At 38.1% G+C, this 19496-nt stretch overlaps 1 protein-coding gene across 2 annotated transcripts in view; it reads right to left on the reverse strand.

The window, feature by feature from the left end:
- SCG3 (secretogranin III) overlaps positions 1-9721 on the reverse strand; it is a 49615-nt gene extending 39894 nt beyond the window's left edge. The window contains exons 1-5 of one of the 2 annotated variants that reach the window (XM_072622685.1): positions 9214-9721; positions 8535-8587; positions 8137-8182; positions 7787-7999; positions 3593-3735 (exon numbers count right to left, since the gene is read on the reverse strand). In XM_072622685.1, the coding sequence (XP_072478786.1) occupies positions 3593-3735; positions 7787-7999; positions 8137-8182; positions 8535-8587; positions 9214-9304 (546 nt within the window). In that variant the 5' untranslated portion in view covers positions 9305-9721. The remainder of the gene's footprint in view (positions 1-3592; positions 3736-7786; positions 8000-8136; positions 8183-8534; positions 8588-9213) is intronic. The other variant, XM_072622686.1, reaches the window with a different exon arrangement.
- Between the last annotated feature and the right edge of the window lie 9775 nt (positions 9722-19496).

Consider the following 19496-nt stretch of genomic DNA (forward strand, 5'->3'; position numbering starts at 1 on the left):
ATGGTGTGGTCATGTCTGACTATGACCCCATTTGGGGTTTTCTTGGTGAAGACACTGGAATGGTTTGCTCTTTCCTCCTCTAGCTCATTTTATAAGAGGAGCTCATGCAAACAGGGTTCAATGACTTGCCCAGAGCCACACAGAAAAGAAAGTAAGTATCTGAGGCCAGATTGAGCTCGGAAAGATGAGTCTTCCTGACTTCAGGCCCCACACTCTATACTCTAGCCACTGCATCGCCTGCTGTCTGATGGTGTAGGTACTAACATGTTATCCCCATTTAAGAGATGAGGAGATTGAGACCCTGAACAATTCAGTGATTTCTTTATAATCATATAAGTAGTGAGCATCGAAGGTGTGAGTCAAGCTCGGTTCTCTCCTGACTTCAAGTCTGGCGTCTTTGCCATATCTCAGGTGGGCTTTCCAACATTTAACCCTAGAAATCTGTTCTGAAATTGTTGCACTACTAGCTTTGGGTTTCTAGGTCTGAGTCAGACCATCCTCTAACTCTAGAAGATGCTCTAACTCCAATTAGAACCAGAGCAGAGATGCCCCTTTTGGCTATGTCTAAGCTTTATCTAACTTCACTGCTTGAATACCTCCAGTTGGGTTAGATGTATTCTTAAGACCATATGGCAGGGCAGGAAAGCAGAGCTTTCTATAATGAAATCCCACTCACTTGGCCAGCTGCAGGTCTGTCGGTGCCACTCATTTCTCTCCCTCGCCACACGTGATCCTTCACTTCCCTTGGCCCACTTCTCAGCTTTATTTTTTTCTACAGAATATTCCATCTCCCACTCCTGTCTCTCCCTAGGCTATCCCCCATACCTGGAATGCCTTCCCTCCTTATTTCTGCTGCTTTCAACCCCTGGCTCCCTTTAAGCCTTGAGTAAAATGTTCCTTCAAGGGGGAGGACACCATCTTGGTTCTCCCTTGTCAGTACTCTCCTCCCCTAATTGTTTTGTGTTTATTTCATATATATCTTGTGTCTACTAATATGTGAACTTGTAGAATGTAATCTCCATGAGGGCAGGAACTAGTATACTTTTGTGTCGGTATCCCCAGCTCTTTTCAGGGACTTAAAAATACCTTGTTCATTGATTGATTGAACTGGGAGGGAGCCGCAGATGATGCAGACTTTAGAGCTATTTCACTTACATATTCCGGTATAATTAGGATATATTCTAACGCTGAAATAATGCTAAAGCTATGCTAATCCTCAGAGTACATTTCTCCTTCAACAGGAGTCTGGAGTTGAATATTACAATACAAATATATTGAACACATCATGTGCTTAGTAATATGTAAAACACAGATAAAATAGAACTCAGGACATGTGACAGATTCCATCTGAAAGTTCTCTCCCTGTTTTCCTGGTGAGTCATTACTTGCCATTGAAGGTCACTTCTTCAGCCTTCAGGACTATGTTTCAATGATGTCAAATGTTCCAATTCAGAAATAGCTTTTGACAAAATAAAGTATTTGAAGTTTGTCACTGAGAGTCCTTTGCCACGCTCCCCTGCCACATCCTTTGTTTTTACCTTCCTCCACTCCTTCAGCCAGGTGCCAAAGAGGATGGAACATTGGGTCTGGAGTCACAAAAAACAATTTCAAATCCAGCCTCAGATCCTTATTAGCTATGTGACCCTGGGCAAGTCACTTAATCACTGTTTGCATGGTTATTGTAAGAATCAAATGAAATAATATTTGACAGTGCTTGGCACACAGTAGGCACCTTAAAAATGTTTATTCCCTTCCTCACCTTTATTTATAAAGAAAAGATGTTTTTAAAAAGTTTTATTTCTTTTCACCAATTAAATTTGACTCAGAGAGGTAAATATGGTGGAGACCCATAACTTACTGTCTTTCTAACCATGAATATATAAATTTTATTTTTAAAATGTACCATAAAACATTTTGTTAAACATTTTTTTTGCCCTCAACCTATGGTTTCACTAGTGTAGGGAATTCCCATCAAGGAAATTTCCTCTGCTCTTGTAGATAATTAAGCAATTCATTTGTAACAAAGTTATAGAGCGACAACTGGGTACTCAGAGCTAAATGGCATAATCGTACAGCTGTTATGTACAGTATACAGGTAACCCCATTCTATCTGCTTCCCTCCAGATTTTCAGCTCCAACATGTTATATAACCCTGCCAATGTATGCAAGGAGGCTGAATCAGAGAGTATAGTGGCTAACTATAACATAGCCTCTGATCCCCACAAAAAAAGTGACTGAAACTGCATGTGGTACAAGCACCACATTTTTATTTACTATCTAATTTCTGTTAGATTCAGATTAATATGTAGGCCCTAGGTACATTCAGTAGAAAGAGCATTGGCTCTTAAAATTGGGCTCTGTCACTGTGTGTCCTTGTTGAAGTTATTTTTCAATTCTGGGCCTCAGTTTCCCCATCTTTCTATGGTCCATATTTTCTAAATACCAGAGCATGGAAGAAGGATGAAATGTGGTATCAAAACGGTCTGAAACCATCCTATTCACTTTTAGAGAAGTGAAGTCATTAAAAAGATAGTGCCACAATGTTACTGTGCTGTAAGAAACGATGTGTGTGATGAACACAAAGAACTACATGAACTGATGAAGTAAGTACAGATAAGAAACATACGCATAACTAAAAAGTAAATGGAAAGACCGATACACCAAAAATCAAAAGCAAATATAAAAAAGCTATAAAGAAGCAGTGGGATTCACTTGAAGAGATATGGGGAGATACTCCCAATCTAGCCCTTCATGGAGGCAGGAGGTCCACAGGTGTTATACAATGCACACATTTTGGGGCTTTTTCAATATAGCAATTAGTTGGGCTGACTTTTTCTTCTCTTCAAAAATACTCTTTGTCATATGGGATGGCTCTCTGGGAGAGGGGAAGGGAAAGGGACAGAGATATGGGATACTCTGGTAACATATGAAACAGAAAATATCCATAGATATTTATTTTTTAGAAAAAGGATTAAAAAGCATTTCAATTAACATGAAAAAACCCCCCACAACACCCTGGGTTCAAAATGCATCTTCCAGCTATGGGACCTTGCAGGGTTCCTGTAAACATTTCTGGGCCTCAATTATCATAAAATGAGGGAGTTGAACTAGATAAGAAATGACAAACTTGCAGGCAACCACAAAACTTCCAAGGGGACAGAATGAGACCAAAATGTAATTGGGGAATTAAAAAAAAATAAAAATGCAATACAACATAGATATGGTCATTTTCTGGTTTTCTAACCAATATGTGACTCACAGGGCTGCTAGCTGATTTTGACACCATTGGATTAGACCATCCCTTAGGTCTCCCAGCTCTAAAGCCTGTGGTCCCACCTGTGGCAACTATGCTTAGAGTATTTCCATAAAGAAACACTGTGAGGCTTTCCTTCAACCATGGACCACACAAGTGCTCAGCATCATACAGCAGCAAGGGAATTTTGTAACCCAGCAAGGACAGAGTCCTGGTAAGAAGACAGGTCAATACCAGTGGAGGCTATTATTCTGATGAAAGTGATGGAAAATAAAAGATCACCCACTTGACTTGCTGTTGTGGCTGACTTCAAGCAAGTTAAGCGTTTAATTGACTTACCAAGCCAAGATTCAGAAGCTTAGAAACAATTTTATCAAATACTCCTCTGTCATTTTCTTCATAAATTCTGGTGGCAATCTTCTGAACAATGTCTTCAGCAGTTAAAGGAGTTCCATCCAGTTGATGAAGGCCATCTGGATCATCTAGGATAAGCATAATTGGGTTACTTGCTAATCATCTATTTTTGTTGAACATTTTTACAATCTGTAGAGATCGGCAGTAGAGCATATAGAGGGTCAGCCTTGGAGCTAGGGAAGACCAGAAGTCAAGTCCTGATTCAAACTCAAATTGGCCATGTGACCACTGGCAAGTCACTTAACCCTCTTACCACCCAAGGCAGCTCTCTAAGGCTAGGCTCTAGTCCTGTAAGAAGACTAGAATTTGTATCCTAGCTTAACTATTTGCTGTCTGTATGATGTTGAACAAGACATTTCACCTCTCTAGGTCTCTGATTCCTTATCTGTAAAATGAAGGGGTTGGATTAGATGATCTGGCTATACCAATAAGGTTAATGCTTTGCATATGTAGAAGAAATTTCCACTGGTTTTGCAGTTGGAAGACCTAGTTATTTTACCTCAGTCATTACCTATGTGGGTGACCTTGGGAAAGTCACGACCTCTCTGGGCCTCAAGCTCCTCAACTATAAAATGATGCTGAATGAGGTGGTCTCTAAGGTCGCTTCCAGCTTGAAATCTACACTCTTTTAAGCTCCTAGTATGCAAATCTATGCAGCATGGAATGCAAATATGTGCTCCTGGATTTACTGAGGAGAATCTGACTGCATTTCTTCAGGGCCAATGCTGGGGAAACAGAGCTCTAATAGCAAGGGGAGGGTTGCTGTCAATGAGGCATTGCACCAGCTTCCCTGGAGATCTGCCAGGCATCGCTCGTTTATTTCCATTCTATTCCATGCCATGTGAAATAGATCAAGCTTATGAGGCACTTGGCTCTTATGTTACCCTAAGGCTAATCTCATGCGGCAGTTTTTATGCCTGAAATCTAAGAAATGGAGTTCCTGTTCCAGGATACTAAATAACCCGCAGGTAATTTGCTCCCCAGCTGGTTCTGTCCTAATAACTTTCCTAATGTTCTTCTAAGGTTGGGAGGTTGGAGTATTACTGTTCTGATTCTGCACTTTACATTCATATCTTCTAGGGGAACAAAAGGAGGAATTCTTCTCTTAGTTCCCTTTCTGGATTCCCTAGAGCTAGTGACCTCTTTAGCCTCTGGCAAAACTTCTTTGTGCTGCTTCAAAAGAAAGATGAAGAAAAAATGAGGTGAGAAGTACCGGAGGCAGCCAGGTACAACCGTTTAGATTCATTTTTATGGTTTAGTTCAGCACTGTGAACCAGGGCAATGGATAGATTACAGACCCCTAAGAAAAAGCCTTTGGAGTTATTTTCATAAACCCAATATGACTCAGGCTTACCATAATTTGTGTGTGTGAGCGTGTGAGACAATTGGTATTAAGTGACTTGCCCAGGGTCACACAGCTAGTAAGTGTCTAAGGCTGGATTTGAACTCAGGCCCTCCTGATTCCTGGACCAGTACTCTATCCAGTATACCACCCAGCTACCCCCTTACATATCTTTCAATAATTTAAAGTATCCCTAATATTTTTGGTGAGAGTTCTCTTTCCACCGAGTGCTCTACACCTTTTAGTCCTTTTACAGGTGCACAAATTAACTCTTGCTTAACCTCAAGTGTTCTATCTGTAGGCTTGTTATAAACATATGAAGAGGAGTACTGCATAGATTTAATCAAGGAATGGAAAAAAATATTTTGCTTTCTTCTCTGTCCCTCAGGATCTATGGAAGAAAGGTTGTTATCTATAGCTGGAGACAGCAGGATGATTATTTTTGGTTTTTAGTTTGCTTACTTCTTCCCCTTCCAATAGGGAGGATGCTAGCAATACACAGAGGGGAAGAAATATCTATTCTCCTTCCCCTTTCAATATTCCCCTGAGCTTTTTATTAGCAGCAACAAAAGCTACTGGAAGAATTTTGTTAGCCTAGTCCTTGCCAGAAAGTATGCTGGGAACAGATGTGTGAAAAGAAGAACTGCTGTTTGTTTATATGTGGTTCCACCTTTGACGTTCTGACCAAAACTTTGAGCAGAGCAGCAATATATAGGATCATTCATCCACATGTGCAAAAGTGGCTACTTCTCTCTTGTCTTACACGGTCTCAGAGGGAAGACAAGTGTAAGACATCAGATTAAAATAATCAGAACTTAAGAGCTAGAAGAGAACTCAAAGGCTATTTAGTTTAACCCCTATATATATAGTTTAGGAAATTGAGAACCCTATCATGATAAGTGACTTGGCTAAGGTCACATTGGTAAAACGGGTTGGAGACAAGATTCAACTGAAAAATCAGACTCATCGCTTATTAGCTTTGAGCAAGTACACAGTGGTATGATGACTTAATGGAAAATATTATATCCCTATCCCCAAGTCTTCCAGGGTCCTATAGTCATTTGTTAGTAATTTCGATTGTGTCAAGGTCAGGGTAATAATTTTTCCTCTTCAAAATAAGATCTTTGAAAAAAAGTTCATTGCTTCCTCCAGCAGTGAAAGTGAACCAGAATCACTGTCATAATTCATTCTCCTCAAACATTACTAAGAGTTAGAGACTTTCCCTAGTATATAACTATCCCTTGCCCCCCCCCCCCCCCCACCTCAGGCCCCATTTAGGTGATTCTAGATATGACTGTATAAAATCTAATTCAACAAGTATTAGAGATAGAGATAATCACACATATATGCTTAGACCAGATAACCCTTTAAGTCTCTTCCAATTGTAAATTTCTGTGACTACAATATATCTATCAATAGAGATATGTTATATGCTCTACATATTGATTATATTTGCATATATAGCTACAGATATATGCAGATATTTATTTATATCGATTATATAGATATCTATCTCCAATTATCATCATACTAGATGGTAAATCTTTTGAAACTAAGCTTATTTCTATATACTTAGAAAATGTTAAGTGATTTAAAATTAAATTGTCCATAGTTATATAAAAAATCAGAGGCCAATACAGGCAGGCAATGTGTGAGCAGTCAATTGAGTCTGCCTGAGTCAGTCAATTTCATCAGAATGATTGAATCAGTTATGTGTAGACATAGTTGTAGTCTACTGACTCCAAGTCCAGTTCTTGGAATCACAAATTAAGAAAGGAAATTTGAAAAGCAACCATATTTTTTAGATTAGTCATCAATTTCAAGTTAAAGCAAAATATAGTTTCCTCATCTAGACCACCCTTCAGATTGTGTTGCTTTATTAAAAAGCAAATTTAATTAGTAGCTGCCTTTCAGCAATGGGTCACAGATTTACAAACTAGAAATAATGAGCTTAATTCTCCTGTGGTCAGGGACCAGAACAAGGACACGAGAGAACATTAGGCGTTCTTACGCACCCATGGAGAATGGAAGAACAAATCCCTTCCTCTAGGCACATATCTACCACTACCTAAGGCACAGGAAGAAAGATTAAAACATGAAATGATGAACACTGGCCATTTTCTTTCATTGTAAAATTTCCCATCTTTTGTATTACTAATTTTGATGTTAATTTTATAGTTTTACTTTGTATTGAGAGTCTAAATCACATGGAAAATTGTACAGTGCTTTAAGGTTTGCAAAATACTTTATACATTATTTCATTTGATACAACTCTGTGAAGTAGGTGCGATTAGTATTAATTATTAATATTTATTAATATAATTTATATAAGCACATTAACATTATTAAGAGTGACTTATATTAATACAAATTAATATTATTTATTATGAGTAATTAGCTATTATTAGTATTATCTTCATTTTCCAGATGAGAAAACTGAGACTGAGAGGTTAAATGATTTGTCCAGTAGTAAGTGTCTGAGGCAGAATTTGAACTCAGGTCTTCCTAACCTAAAATCCAGAGCTCTGCCTATTACAAATGATTTCTTTTCCCCATCAATAAGCTTGCCATGGCAATCAAAACTTGGAGCTATATATATATAGCTTGTAGCCTTGTACAGTGATTGTGACTTTATCACCATTTTTGGTTTAAACATTATAAGATTATGAGTGTTTAATGGGTCTTTCTTAAATATTGATTTTCCTTAATCCTGTAATCATGTTAAATTGTAGTATGGTGTAAAGCAAATAGGAAGGAAAGAGTGTATTTTTAAATACCTTGAGATTTATTCTCTAGTTCACTTTTAGTAGAATCATAATCATCCACCAATCTGCGATTCTTGGTTGAGTCTACATCTTCCATGATCAGTTTCTTATTTTGCGGTGAGTTTTGTACTGATTTCCTTTCTTTCTCCCTTTTTTCTTTTTCTCCTATTGCCTTTAGTAGGTTCAAGTTATCAGAAGAATAATTTCTTTCCCCTGCCTTGTTTTCTGGAAGAAACACCCCCCAAGTCCAGCATATTATCTTTTAGGTTAAGATCATCAGGATTCAGATTAGTTAAATGATTATATATACATATTCATACATACATACATACATACATACATACATACATACATACATTTACCTGGAGGGTCGGTTTTCAAGATCTGATCTGTTTCAGCTTCAGCAATCTAATTGTAAAATAAGCAAACAAAAAGGAAGTTCCAGTCATTGTTTATACATATACTACTATACTCTTTAAAAAATCTCTGGGAAGTTCAAACATTTATACATAGGGTTCACAAAATGCAGACGATGCTAGATTATGTCCTTAGCATTTATTTCAGTACGAGTCTGCATGCTTCTATCGTTCAATATCCAGACATTGCCAAAATCAATTTCACTCAGCAAGATATTTCATTTTAATTTGTGCTAAGGGCTACCAAACTTTTTGATGTTATATTGACTATAACAATGCATAACAAGAAATAATGATAAAAAGAAAAAAACAAGGTAATGTTTATAGTTTTTCATTTGACCTACCTGTTCTTTCAAAGGCCTTTCTACACTTAGTTCTCTGTTATGTAGAGATTTGTCTAGAATAAACACACACATTATATATAATTAATGGTGTTTTGAAAAGTCACATGTATTTTAGCTCAAATATGGAAAGCAAAAGATTTTACACATTTCTCATAAAAAGGATACTTTAAATGCTCATAAAATCTACAGACGAGGGTAAACCATCTCTTTAGGATTTTAGTGGAGACAAATTATATGTTAAGAAAAATTGTCAGAATTTTTCTGAGATTCTATTTTCTGGGTTTTCCTAGATTTACACTCTTCTCTGAATCCAATACACACGTGAAAAACTTGACTTAAAAGCCTTTCTAAAATAGCAGAAACATAATTGGATTGGCAAAATTAAGAGATTAAAAGCTCTGTCCTGAACATGACATGGATGGAATATCTAGAAAACATTGCAACACAAGTAGAAAACAAAACAAAACAATACTGTGTGTGGATGGTGGTATTTTTGTCTTTTCAAAATAGGATATTTGAATAAAATTTCAGGTTTAGGTGTATATCAAAAAGATTTTTTCTGGTTTTCCGCTTAATATACATGGATTTGGTCTGAACAGAAAGTGAGACATCGAGGATTTTATTTCAAAGCTTTATCTGATAGTTGAAAACAAAAAGGAAAGGGCGGATGTACACCTACCTTGGCTGCCCTCTGGTTTAGGGAAAGCATGAATTTGACTGAGGACAAGCGCCAGCACCTGAATCATTGCCCCCATCCGGAGAGGCCCCATTCTTATCCCTGCGAAAACTGCTTGGCGTAGGGGCTACAGGCAACTGGCGTTGCTGCAGAGAGACCCACCCGCACTGGTAGCGATGCTTTTGTTATGAATGGAGAGGAGTAAAAACAGGAAGAAGGAATGGAAAGGGAGGGAGAGTAGACTGAGAGGAGGCTGTTCCGTTCTGCACCTGCCGTGGAAGCTGAAGAGAAGGAAGGGCTTTTCCACGATGCTGAAGTTGTCTGGAAGGGCTGCTGGAGCGCTGTCCGCCCCTTGAGGTGCTGAAGTTTCTGAGAACGGGAGCCGGCGGAACGCCCCCAGACTGCAATCAGTTTCCTAGGGCGTAGTCCGTACTTAGATTCGGCAGCTCGGAGGATGTGAGAAGAGGAGGCGCATGCTCCATCTAGGCTAGGGGCGGGAAAGGGAAGAGTCAGCAGACCCCGGCTCTGCTTCGTTCCGAGTGAATGTACGGAGGAGGGGTGACGGAGTCGGTGTTCTTCAGTCAACGGCTGCCGTATTTCCCACTTCTTAGTAATACTGGCTGATATTGATTCTTATAAAGTATTCTAACTTGAGGCGTATAGCAAACCTGTTAAGTGGGTAGCAGCAGGTTTTTAATATCTCCATTTTATAGATGAGGAAACTGAAACTCAGAGAGGTTAATTTTTCCCAAGGTCGGAGTTAGTTTTGAAGAGGTAGGATTTGAACTCTTCTATCTGACACCAAGTACAGCACTCTATCCATTATGCCACATTTCCTCAGGCCTTGAGACCTCTCCCTATGCCTCATTTATTTGAGTTATCATAATACCCTATTGAGAAACCATTTTGCAAAATCCCCAGTAATAGAGGGAGGAACATACACACCATCTTTTAAGGTCCCAGATCCATCCAAGAGCTTTTAGCTTTTGCTTGCTCACTTACCCTCTTTCCCCCAATAAATTTCTGAATACTGCTTAAGAGCCACTTTCCCAGGCCTGAGATTCGATATAATTTCTCACCCTTGGAAAATTTCTGCCTTTTAAAAGACTGGATTTGAATTTTAAGCCTTCTCCTGACTCCTATCTTTGCATTTCAGTACCACAAAGAATTTTGCATTTAGTAGTCTGATATATTTTTTTTCAAAGAGGAAAAGTGTCATGGCAAAATTTCAATCTAACCCAAGCAAAACCTGAAACAATTTTTTGTTTCCATGTAGTAATAGTATTTTGTCAGTAGTCCCCTTAGGTATGCATAGCAAGAGAAAGCCAGAAGACCTTCTGAGAGGAGAATAAATATGTAAGTCTTTGTGGGATATGCCTCCAAGGAGCTCTACTGGGATCTAGGACTTGAATTCTTTGGAGGCCAGCCATGAAGAGGGAAAATTCTTGTAAAGGGAATATTCTATGAGAAGGAAGGGTGCAGTAGTTGGGGCAAAAAGATAATCTGTATTATTGGATTTCTTCCCAGGTGTCTACTAGGGGATATCTGAATAAATCAAGCTACCATTCTTAGAAATTACTTGTCATGAGTATTATGATTACAATAACTCCACCCTTTTGGAGCTCTGTGAGAAACAGAACTCTTTCAAATAATCCCAAAAGAGAGGCAATCAGATTACAATGAGGACCAGGGTCAAGTTGATTGACCACTGGATTTTTAGAGTTTTAGTCCCTGGTAAAAGAAGGATGACAAATTGTACTGACTTTGGCTTAACAGCTTTCTTCTAAACCAGGAGTTCTAAACCTAGGTCTATAGATCTCCAAGGAATCCATAGACAGACTTCAGGAGGTTTTATGAATGGGGATGGGAAAAAATTACATCTTTATTTTCACTGTTCTCTAAATGAAATTTATTATTTCCTTCAAGATCAAATGTAGGCAACAGAACATCATTCTGAGGAAAGGTCCACAGGCTTCATCTGACCACTAAAGAGGTCCCTGACATAAAAAGGTTAAGAAGCACTGTTGGCTTATTTGGGAAACTGTGAAATGTTCCTTGGTCTGTGAATCTGTAAAATTTTGTATTTGAAGATTGTGATTTTCATCTATACACATGGGATTGTATGTGATATTTAGGACTCTGTTGTGTGGCACTGAGGAGGCAAGTGAAAGGATATTGCTCATCACCCTTCCTCCCCTAGAGGTCACAGAGAACTGAATTGAATTTGGGATGAGGACTACTTTTTAAAAAATTCACTCCTGCTAATTTTCTGGGGTTGGAAAATTTCAAACAGGGGAAAATATGTAATCCAGATTTGTCTGGGCATGCCTGGTCCTCCTAACATGGAGACACCTTGAGGGTCCTTTGGAACATATCCGGATTACCTGGGATTAACAGATTAATTACTAAATAGTAACTATTTCTCTTTTACCCAGGGACCCTGAGGGTCTTCCCCTCCCAGTTTGATTTTTTGTTATTTTTTTCTTTATTAAAAGGGGCCATCCCATGAGTAACTACTTAAAGAGGCCTATTCATTGAATGGGTGTATCTCACTCAAAGTGTGAATCTGGTAAGACCTTAATGCCTTGCATTGCATCCTGGGCCATCTTCGGTTGTTCTGATGAGTATCAGGCCACTGGACCTAGATGGCTCTGGAGGAGAAAGTGAGGCTGGTGACCTTGCAAAGTCCTCCTTCACTCAAATCAAAGTTCAAGTCATGTCATCATCTTGATGTCATGGTCCTCTTGGAGAACAAAGGACAAATGTACCAACAATCCAGATTCCCTACCATGGAGAGCTTGGTATCTCTCCTACCATATGGGTGGTATAGTCTCCTTTGATTGGCTGCCTTCATCTTTAAAACTGGAGAGACTGCCACTCTTTCCTGCTATGTACAGAGTTAACCCACATCATGGAAACCATGGCCTTTTTTTTTACTCTGGCTCAGAAAAATGGTCCTGGGAGTGTTGTTTCTGTTCTGTGTTGTGTATTCTCTTCAGTTTCAGCTGTTAGAGGTCATTCCCACAGGACCAGGGAGTTAGAGCCATGACAACCTTGGATCCAGAATTGCAGGTGGGATGGTACAGCCAGGCAGATCAGCATGAAAGCCGTGAGAAGCCAGAGTGCCTAGGACTTGAACCTGAGGCAGGTTTTGGATTTGGAACTGGGTTCACACTCTACAGAAACTGAGCTAAACTATGAATCTCATCCCCTTCCATTCCCCAGAAACTGAAGTGGTACAAAAAGGGGGAATTTTTCCTCTCTTATGCTGGAGGAGTCAATTTTACATTTGTAACTATGTCTTTTGAAATTAATACTTCTATAATAAAATCCGGGAAAAAAGATACCCTGTCCTAGACACAATTCAGGCTCAATCTCTCATATGCAGCCTATCCCGATCCTCTCAGTTGCTAGTACTCTCACACCAGAAATTACTATGTATTTATCATGTACGTATCTTGTATTTACTTTTCTATATTCATATTGTTTTCCTCCAATAGAATGTAAGTTCACTGGGGATAGCGGTTTTGATTTTTATTTCTCTATCTTCAGTATATTTAGCACATTTTAGGTACCTGTAGAAAAATGCTTGTTGAATAAGTGAACAACCTGAATCCTTGTTTTTTTAAGGAGCAGGTTATGGATTCAAAAACTTGTCTTTCATTGTTATATATTTCAAGATATTATGGGATAGCTTTTGAATTAAGAAACTGGTGAGTGTTCTTTCATCAGCCCTCTCTGAAGCGAGGAGCAAGAGAAAGTCAAAAAGCCTTCTGAGAAAAGGACATGTGTTTCTACACTTCCAAATTGCTACCATAACCTCAAAATTTATCTGACCAAAAAGCAAACAAGTGTTTCCTCTGAGTTAGGGGCCCAATTTTTTATGGTCTCAGCAAAGTTAGTTTTGATAGACTATTTTGGAAATCTAAATTGAGAGGAGGGCCAATCTGTAGATCTAAGGAAGACAGCTATGACATCATAGGAAAAGCCAACATTTATAGAGTGCCTTTCTGATCTGCAAAGCCCTTCCTATATATCATTTCCTTGACCTGAGACCATTTCATATTTTTCTTGGAGGCTTTGGATGTAGGAACCTTAACCTTGCTTTCTTCCTCCAGTTGTATGCTTTAATCTTCCTTGTTGTAAGAAAATACCTTTTCACCAAAAAAGTAGCCTTCTATAATCTTGTTTTTCCCCCCTTTTGTCATTTTCCCAGACAATTACTTGGATTTTGAGTTCTTTGTTAAGTTGGTGTGTGTACTGCCCCAAGTTTCAGGGGTTTTGTGTAGCCATTTTCAGAGATATCTCTAGGGACCTGTAAATTCTCCATTCCTTCAAAGTGGCATGATCAAAGGAAAGGTGTTTGCCCCTCACTTGGCCTGCATTCTAGTCTGTCAGCAACCACAAGTATTCTTTTCTGCCCTCAGACTGTGAGCAGGATTCCCTCTCCACAACTGCCACCAGCTCTGCCATGACAGTGCTCCTTCTTTTCCCAGGACTGCCACCCAGACTGTGACCCAGATCAGTCACTTGATTCTCCCACTGTCTGTAGACAGAGAGCTCCAGAAGCAGCCGCCACCATCCTGGGGCTGGGGCTAGGGCTGGGCCTGGGACTAGACCTTGTTCCTCTCTCATCCAGGTGAAACAGCTTTCCCACTGACCTTTGAAGCTGTCTTTGGCATTTGTGGGTTGAGAAGGCTGAAAATCACTACAGCTCCCAGTGATTCAATGTCCTAAGGCCTGCTCCAGGCCCATCTGTGTCTGTGCAGTCCTTGCTGGGCTGTGCTCCACTTTGAGCCTGGTGCAATAGACCCTTCCTGTTGGCCTTTCAGATTGTCTTGGGCTGGAAATCTGTTTCACTCTCTCATTTTGTGTCTTCTGTTGCTCTAGAATTTGTTTAGAGCCATTGTTTACAGGTATTTTGAGGCATTTGAGAGGAGAACTCAGGCAGGTCCCTGCCTCTTCTCTGCCATCTTGGCTCCACCCTCAGAAGACCTGCAGTTTAACCTTGATTCTAACACTTCCTAGCTGTGTGATCCTGGGTAACTCATGTAAAATGAGTATAATTATTATTCACACAACCTGCTTTAAATGGTTTTTATGGGGAAGGGACTTTGCAAACCTGCAAGAATTACATAAATTTGGGTGATTATTTTTATCTTCCCCTCTAAATTTACCTTCCACCAACCTCTTAATTTTGTTAATGAGACCAGTATCTGCCTAGTATTTCAGATTTATAATCTTGGAACCATTTTCATTTTTTCCCTCTATCTCACTCCAGATATCCAATCAATGAACAAGTCCTACCTCCACAATTTTTCTTTGTTTCTTATCGAAAAGGTCTTTTTAGCTTTGACATGTTATTAAAAGGGATTAGCCCTAGGTGTTTGTGGGTACCAAGGACAATATCAAGAAATGTCATTTTAAAATACTTTCCCTGCAGACACCTTAATTTAGACTTTTATATCCTTTTGCCTGGTAATGTCTTCCTAATGGGACATCCTACCTCTAATCTAGTCTTATTTTTTTCTATTTGTATTTCCAAGGCTTCCCTCAAAACAAAGTCAAGTGCAAGTCATATTATCATTTCTCTGATGTCATGGTCTTCTTCGAAAATGAAAGACGAACACAACAACAACTGCAAAGAACTACTCTCTGTCCCCTATTTTTGTCTTGCTCTCTCTGATATTCGTTTTTGCCTCTGTTCACAACATCCTCAAGCCTGTAATGGGTTTATTGCCCCTGTCCCACAATTTCTGTTGAAATTCTTTCATTTTTTTCCTTCAGGGGCCATCTCAGGTGCTATCTCACTCACAAAGCTTTCCTACAACACAACTCCCACACTTTCTCACATGTAAGAAGAGTCTCTCCTTCCTCATAGCACTTTTTGAGGACATCTTCTGAATACCTACCACACTTTCTCTTGTAACAGAATTATTTGTACACATGTTCTTTGCCCTAATAGATTGTAAACTCTAAGAGAGAATGTTCTATATGTCATTATGTTGCCAGAATCTAACACAGTGCCTTGTATAAAAATATTTATTGAATTTAATTGATTCTAAGCAATTGATCTCTCAGGTTCACTAAAAATGGTGAGAAAAAGTAAGACATACTTTTTTCGTGTTTGCTCTTTTCCATCCAAGATCTGATCTGGCACATTTCTAAAGAAGAGAAAATCATCTCAGATCCCTCAGGCAGACATTTAGCTATCAATGAATCTGAGATATAGCTTCAACATACTCTCTCCTATGGTTCAACTATGATCCCACTCCAAGGATAATGAATTAATATATTCAAAAAAACCCATATCTTGGGACTATGATAGGGATAATATGAGAGGAAAAGGGAGAGTATGAAATAAGAGAATTCAGTGTATTAGCTCTCTTGGCCATCTTCCCAGAGAAGTTCACAAAATAATCATTGGCATCTCCATCAGAATCAACATCATCATCATGGCCAACATCGTCACAGACCATTACTATAATGCTTCAAGGTTTTTATAAATACTCTAAATATATCATCTAATTTGATCACAGAACAGCAAAGCACACAGAGACAAACAAGGAACACTTCCAGGTAACCAAGACAACTGTGAGTCACGATTCTTTTCCCAGCCAGAGTCCTAACTGGATCCACTGTTTTTTGCCTTTTCAGTCAAAACAACAAAGTGTTATGGAATATTTTTATTTTTAAATTTATTGATACATTTTGACAAATCCAGGACTTTCAGACAAATACCCAAACAAGCCCCTCTTCCCATAAAGAACATTGCCCCCAAATAGCTAGGGGTTTTTTTTTATTATTAACAAAACAAGGGAAGGTGTCCTTTAATTTGGACAATATGGTATTAACATTAACTGCAATAAAAGACAAGTTTGGTTGCTTCTCAATGTTGATTTAATTAACATGACTATAGTAATTGTGTATATTGTTCTATTGGGTTTGATTTCTTCTCTCTGCATCATAAATTCTTTATATTCTCTATTAATCATCATCATCATCACCATTATCACCACCACCACCACCATCACTGTGATAATCATTGTAGGATTTATATAGTTCCTACTATGTGTCATAAGTGCTTTACAAATATTACCTCCTTTGATCCTCACAGCAACCCTGGGAGGTAGGTACCATTGTGATACCTTTTTTTACATCATCCAAGGACACACATCTAGTAAGTACATGAGGCTAGATTTGAACTCAGTTTTTCCTGCTCTACCTCCTGTTCCAGAACTCTATCCCCTTTGCTATCTGACTGCCTTATATGTTCCATTGTTACCTCAGTGGTGGAATCTCTGATTTGAAAGGGAATGAAAATGTTATCATTCAATCACTTGTCTCTTGAAGAATGGCTTAATCTTATAGATGTGTCAATTCTCTATAGATTCTGGATTTCAGACTTTTATCAAAGATATAAAATATGAATATTTTCTTGATCCATGTACTTTGTTCTAATTTCAAAGGTGTTGACTGTATTTGGGCAAAAGTTTGAAATATTTTACATAATCAAGACTGTAAGTTTTGACTTTTATGAACTCTTCTATCTCATGTCTAGTTACGAATTTTTCCCCCATCCACAACTGTGAAATATATAGCCTTTAATTCTCCTTTTCTTTTATAAGATGAATCTTTGTATTTAGATTGCATATCCATTTGGAATTTATTGTGGCACATGGTATAGGATATTCATCTAAATCTAGTCTTTCCCAGACTACTTTACAGTTTCCTCAGTGCTTCTTGTCTTTTTCCCAGTAGAAAAAATTCTGTTGGTTGTTGATTAGTCACTTTTCAGTTGTGTCCAAGTCTTCATGACCCCATTTGGGGTTTTCTTGGTAAAGATACTAAAGTGGTTTACCATTTCCTTCTCCAGTTTATTTTATAGATGAAGAAACTGAGACAAACAGGGTTAAGTGACTTGCCTGGGGTCACACAGTTATTAAGTATCTGAGGCCAGATTTGAACTCAGGAAGAAGAGTTTTCCTGACTTCAGGTCCTATACTCTATCAACTGCACCCCCTAGCTACCCTTTTAATCCAGCACCAGGTAGCTTTAAAAAAAACTTCTGAATTTGTATCATAAATTGAGTCTGGTAACATAAAATCTTCCTCTTTTCTACTTATTTCTGTTATATTCCTTAACATTCTTGTTCTCTTATTACCTCACATGAATTATGTTACTTTTTCCCAATTCTTTAAAGTATCTCCATGGTCATTTTTTTTAGTATAGCAGTAAATCTGTGGAATAATTGAGGCAGTAGGTCTCTTTTATTATATTGGCATAGCAAAGTCATGAACAGTGAATGTTTTTCTAATTATTTAGGGCTTCTATTTTTGTAAAAATTGTTTTGTGATTTTATTTATATAAGTCATGCGTGTATCTTTGTAGTTTAATTCATAGATGCTTGATTTATTTTGTGTTTTCTTAAGTGACATATTTCTCTCTTCCTCTTGATATTTGTTAGTAATAAAATTGATTCAATTTAAAAATATTTTTGATACTAATATGATCATATTTATAGTTTTTCAACAGTTGCAATATCCTTGCAGTTTTGGAACAAATGCAACAAGGTCCTAGTGAAGAATTTTATATATATATATATATATATGTATATATGTATATATGTATGTATGTATGTATATATATATTTGTAGCCTCTTTGTTAACATTTTATTTGATACTTATTCACCATTATTCATTAGTGATATTGATCTATTGTTTTCTTTGTCTGCTTTACATATCCCTAGTTTGGATATCAGCAATACAATTGTCCTGTAGGAGATATTTGGTAAGGTGCCTTTTTATCCATTTATTTTTGCTAACAGTTTATGTAGCATAAAACTTAATCACTTAAATGCTTGGCAGAATTTACTTATAAATCCATCTGGACCAAAGTTTTTTTTTCTCCCTTCCCCTTTGGTGGGTGAGTTTCAAGATGTGAGAAAGGCAGCTATTTATTACCCTCATTAAGTGTGGAAATACTGAAAGACTCACTTAAGAAATAGCCCCTGCAACTTCCTTCCTGCCACCAAAATCCAGCTGGAGTGTTTGGCTTACTGCTCTGGTATGGTTAATCTATTTATGAATGCTAGTACAATGAGCAAACGAAATAGTAGTATATCTATTTGGCATTGTTCTGAATTTCCTCAGGAGGTTCATGGGCACAGATAAGAAAGTATTCATGACCTGACCAACATGTACATCTATTGGAAATGTTGCAAGATATCTAGGGGAGAAAATCTAATTTATAGTTATAGAGAGGTCTAAAATGAGGGTTAGCCAAGGACACTGACTACTTTCCAACAAAGAATAGAAAGCAACCAGTTCAAGTACTGGAACACACAGCATCCTGATTAATTTTCTCTTATGGTAGCATCTTAGTTTACTGTTGTTGAATGCAGCCATCAGAAGGGGGTACCTTAACTTCACTGACCCCACCTTTGGAGAAAGTCTTGTGATACCTCTGGAAAGTCGCAGCACCTGGAACCCAGTGCTCTGAGTAGATGTCATTCCTCCCCAGCCTTTGGCTATTCTGCAAAACAAATGAACTCTTCCCTGTCTCAGTTTAAGAAGTCTATGTTAGATACATAATACACAGTAGTAAGTGACTATAGTAATCTAGTGTTTGATAAACCCAAAGATCTAAGCTTTGGGGATAAGAACTCAACATCTGACAAAAGTTACTGGGGAAAACATAAAGCAGTTTGGTAGAAACTAGGGACAGACAAATATCTTACAACATATACCATGATTTAGATATAAAGGGTGATATCATGGAACATGGAAAAAAATGTACCTGTCATATCTATGGACAAGGGAAGAATTTATGAATAGATGAGAGAGAAAGGATTATGTTGTTCAGTGGTTTCAGTCATGTCCAACTCATTGTGACCCCATTTGGGGTTTTCTTGGTAAAGATACTAGAGTGGTTTGCCAGTTTCTTCTCCAATTCATTTTACAGATGAGGAAACTGAGGTAAACAGAGTTAAGTGACTTGCCTGGGGTCACAGAGCTAGTGTCTGAGGTGGGATTTGAACTCAGGTCTTCCTGACTCCAGTCCTAGAGCTCTATCCCCTGAGTAACCTAGTTGCCCCTAGAGAAAGGATTACAGGAAGTAAAATAAATAATTTTGCTTACATGAAATTAAAAAGTCTTTTGAACAAACAAAACTAATGCAGCCAAAATTAGAGGGAAAAGAGGAAAGTGAGGAAAATTTTACATAGTTTCTTTGATAAAAGTCTCATTTATCAAATATATAGGGAACTGAGCCAAATTTATAAAAA

This window comes from Notamacropus eugenii, chromosome 7 (genome assembly GCF_028372415.1).
Source record: "Notamacropus eugenii isolate mMacEug1 chromosome 7, mMacEug1.pri_v2, whole genome shotgun sequence".
NCBI lineage: Eukaryota > Metazoa > Chordata > Mammalia > Diprotodontia > Macropodidae > Notamacropus > Notamacropus eugenii.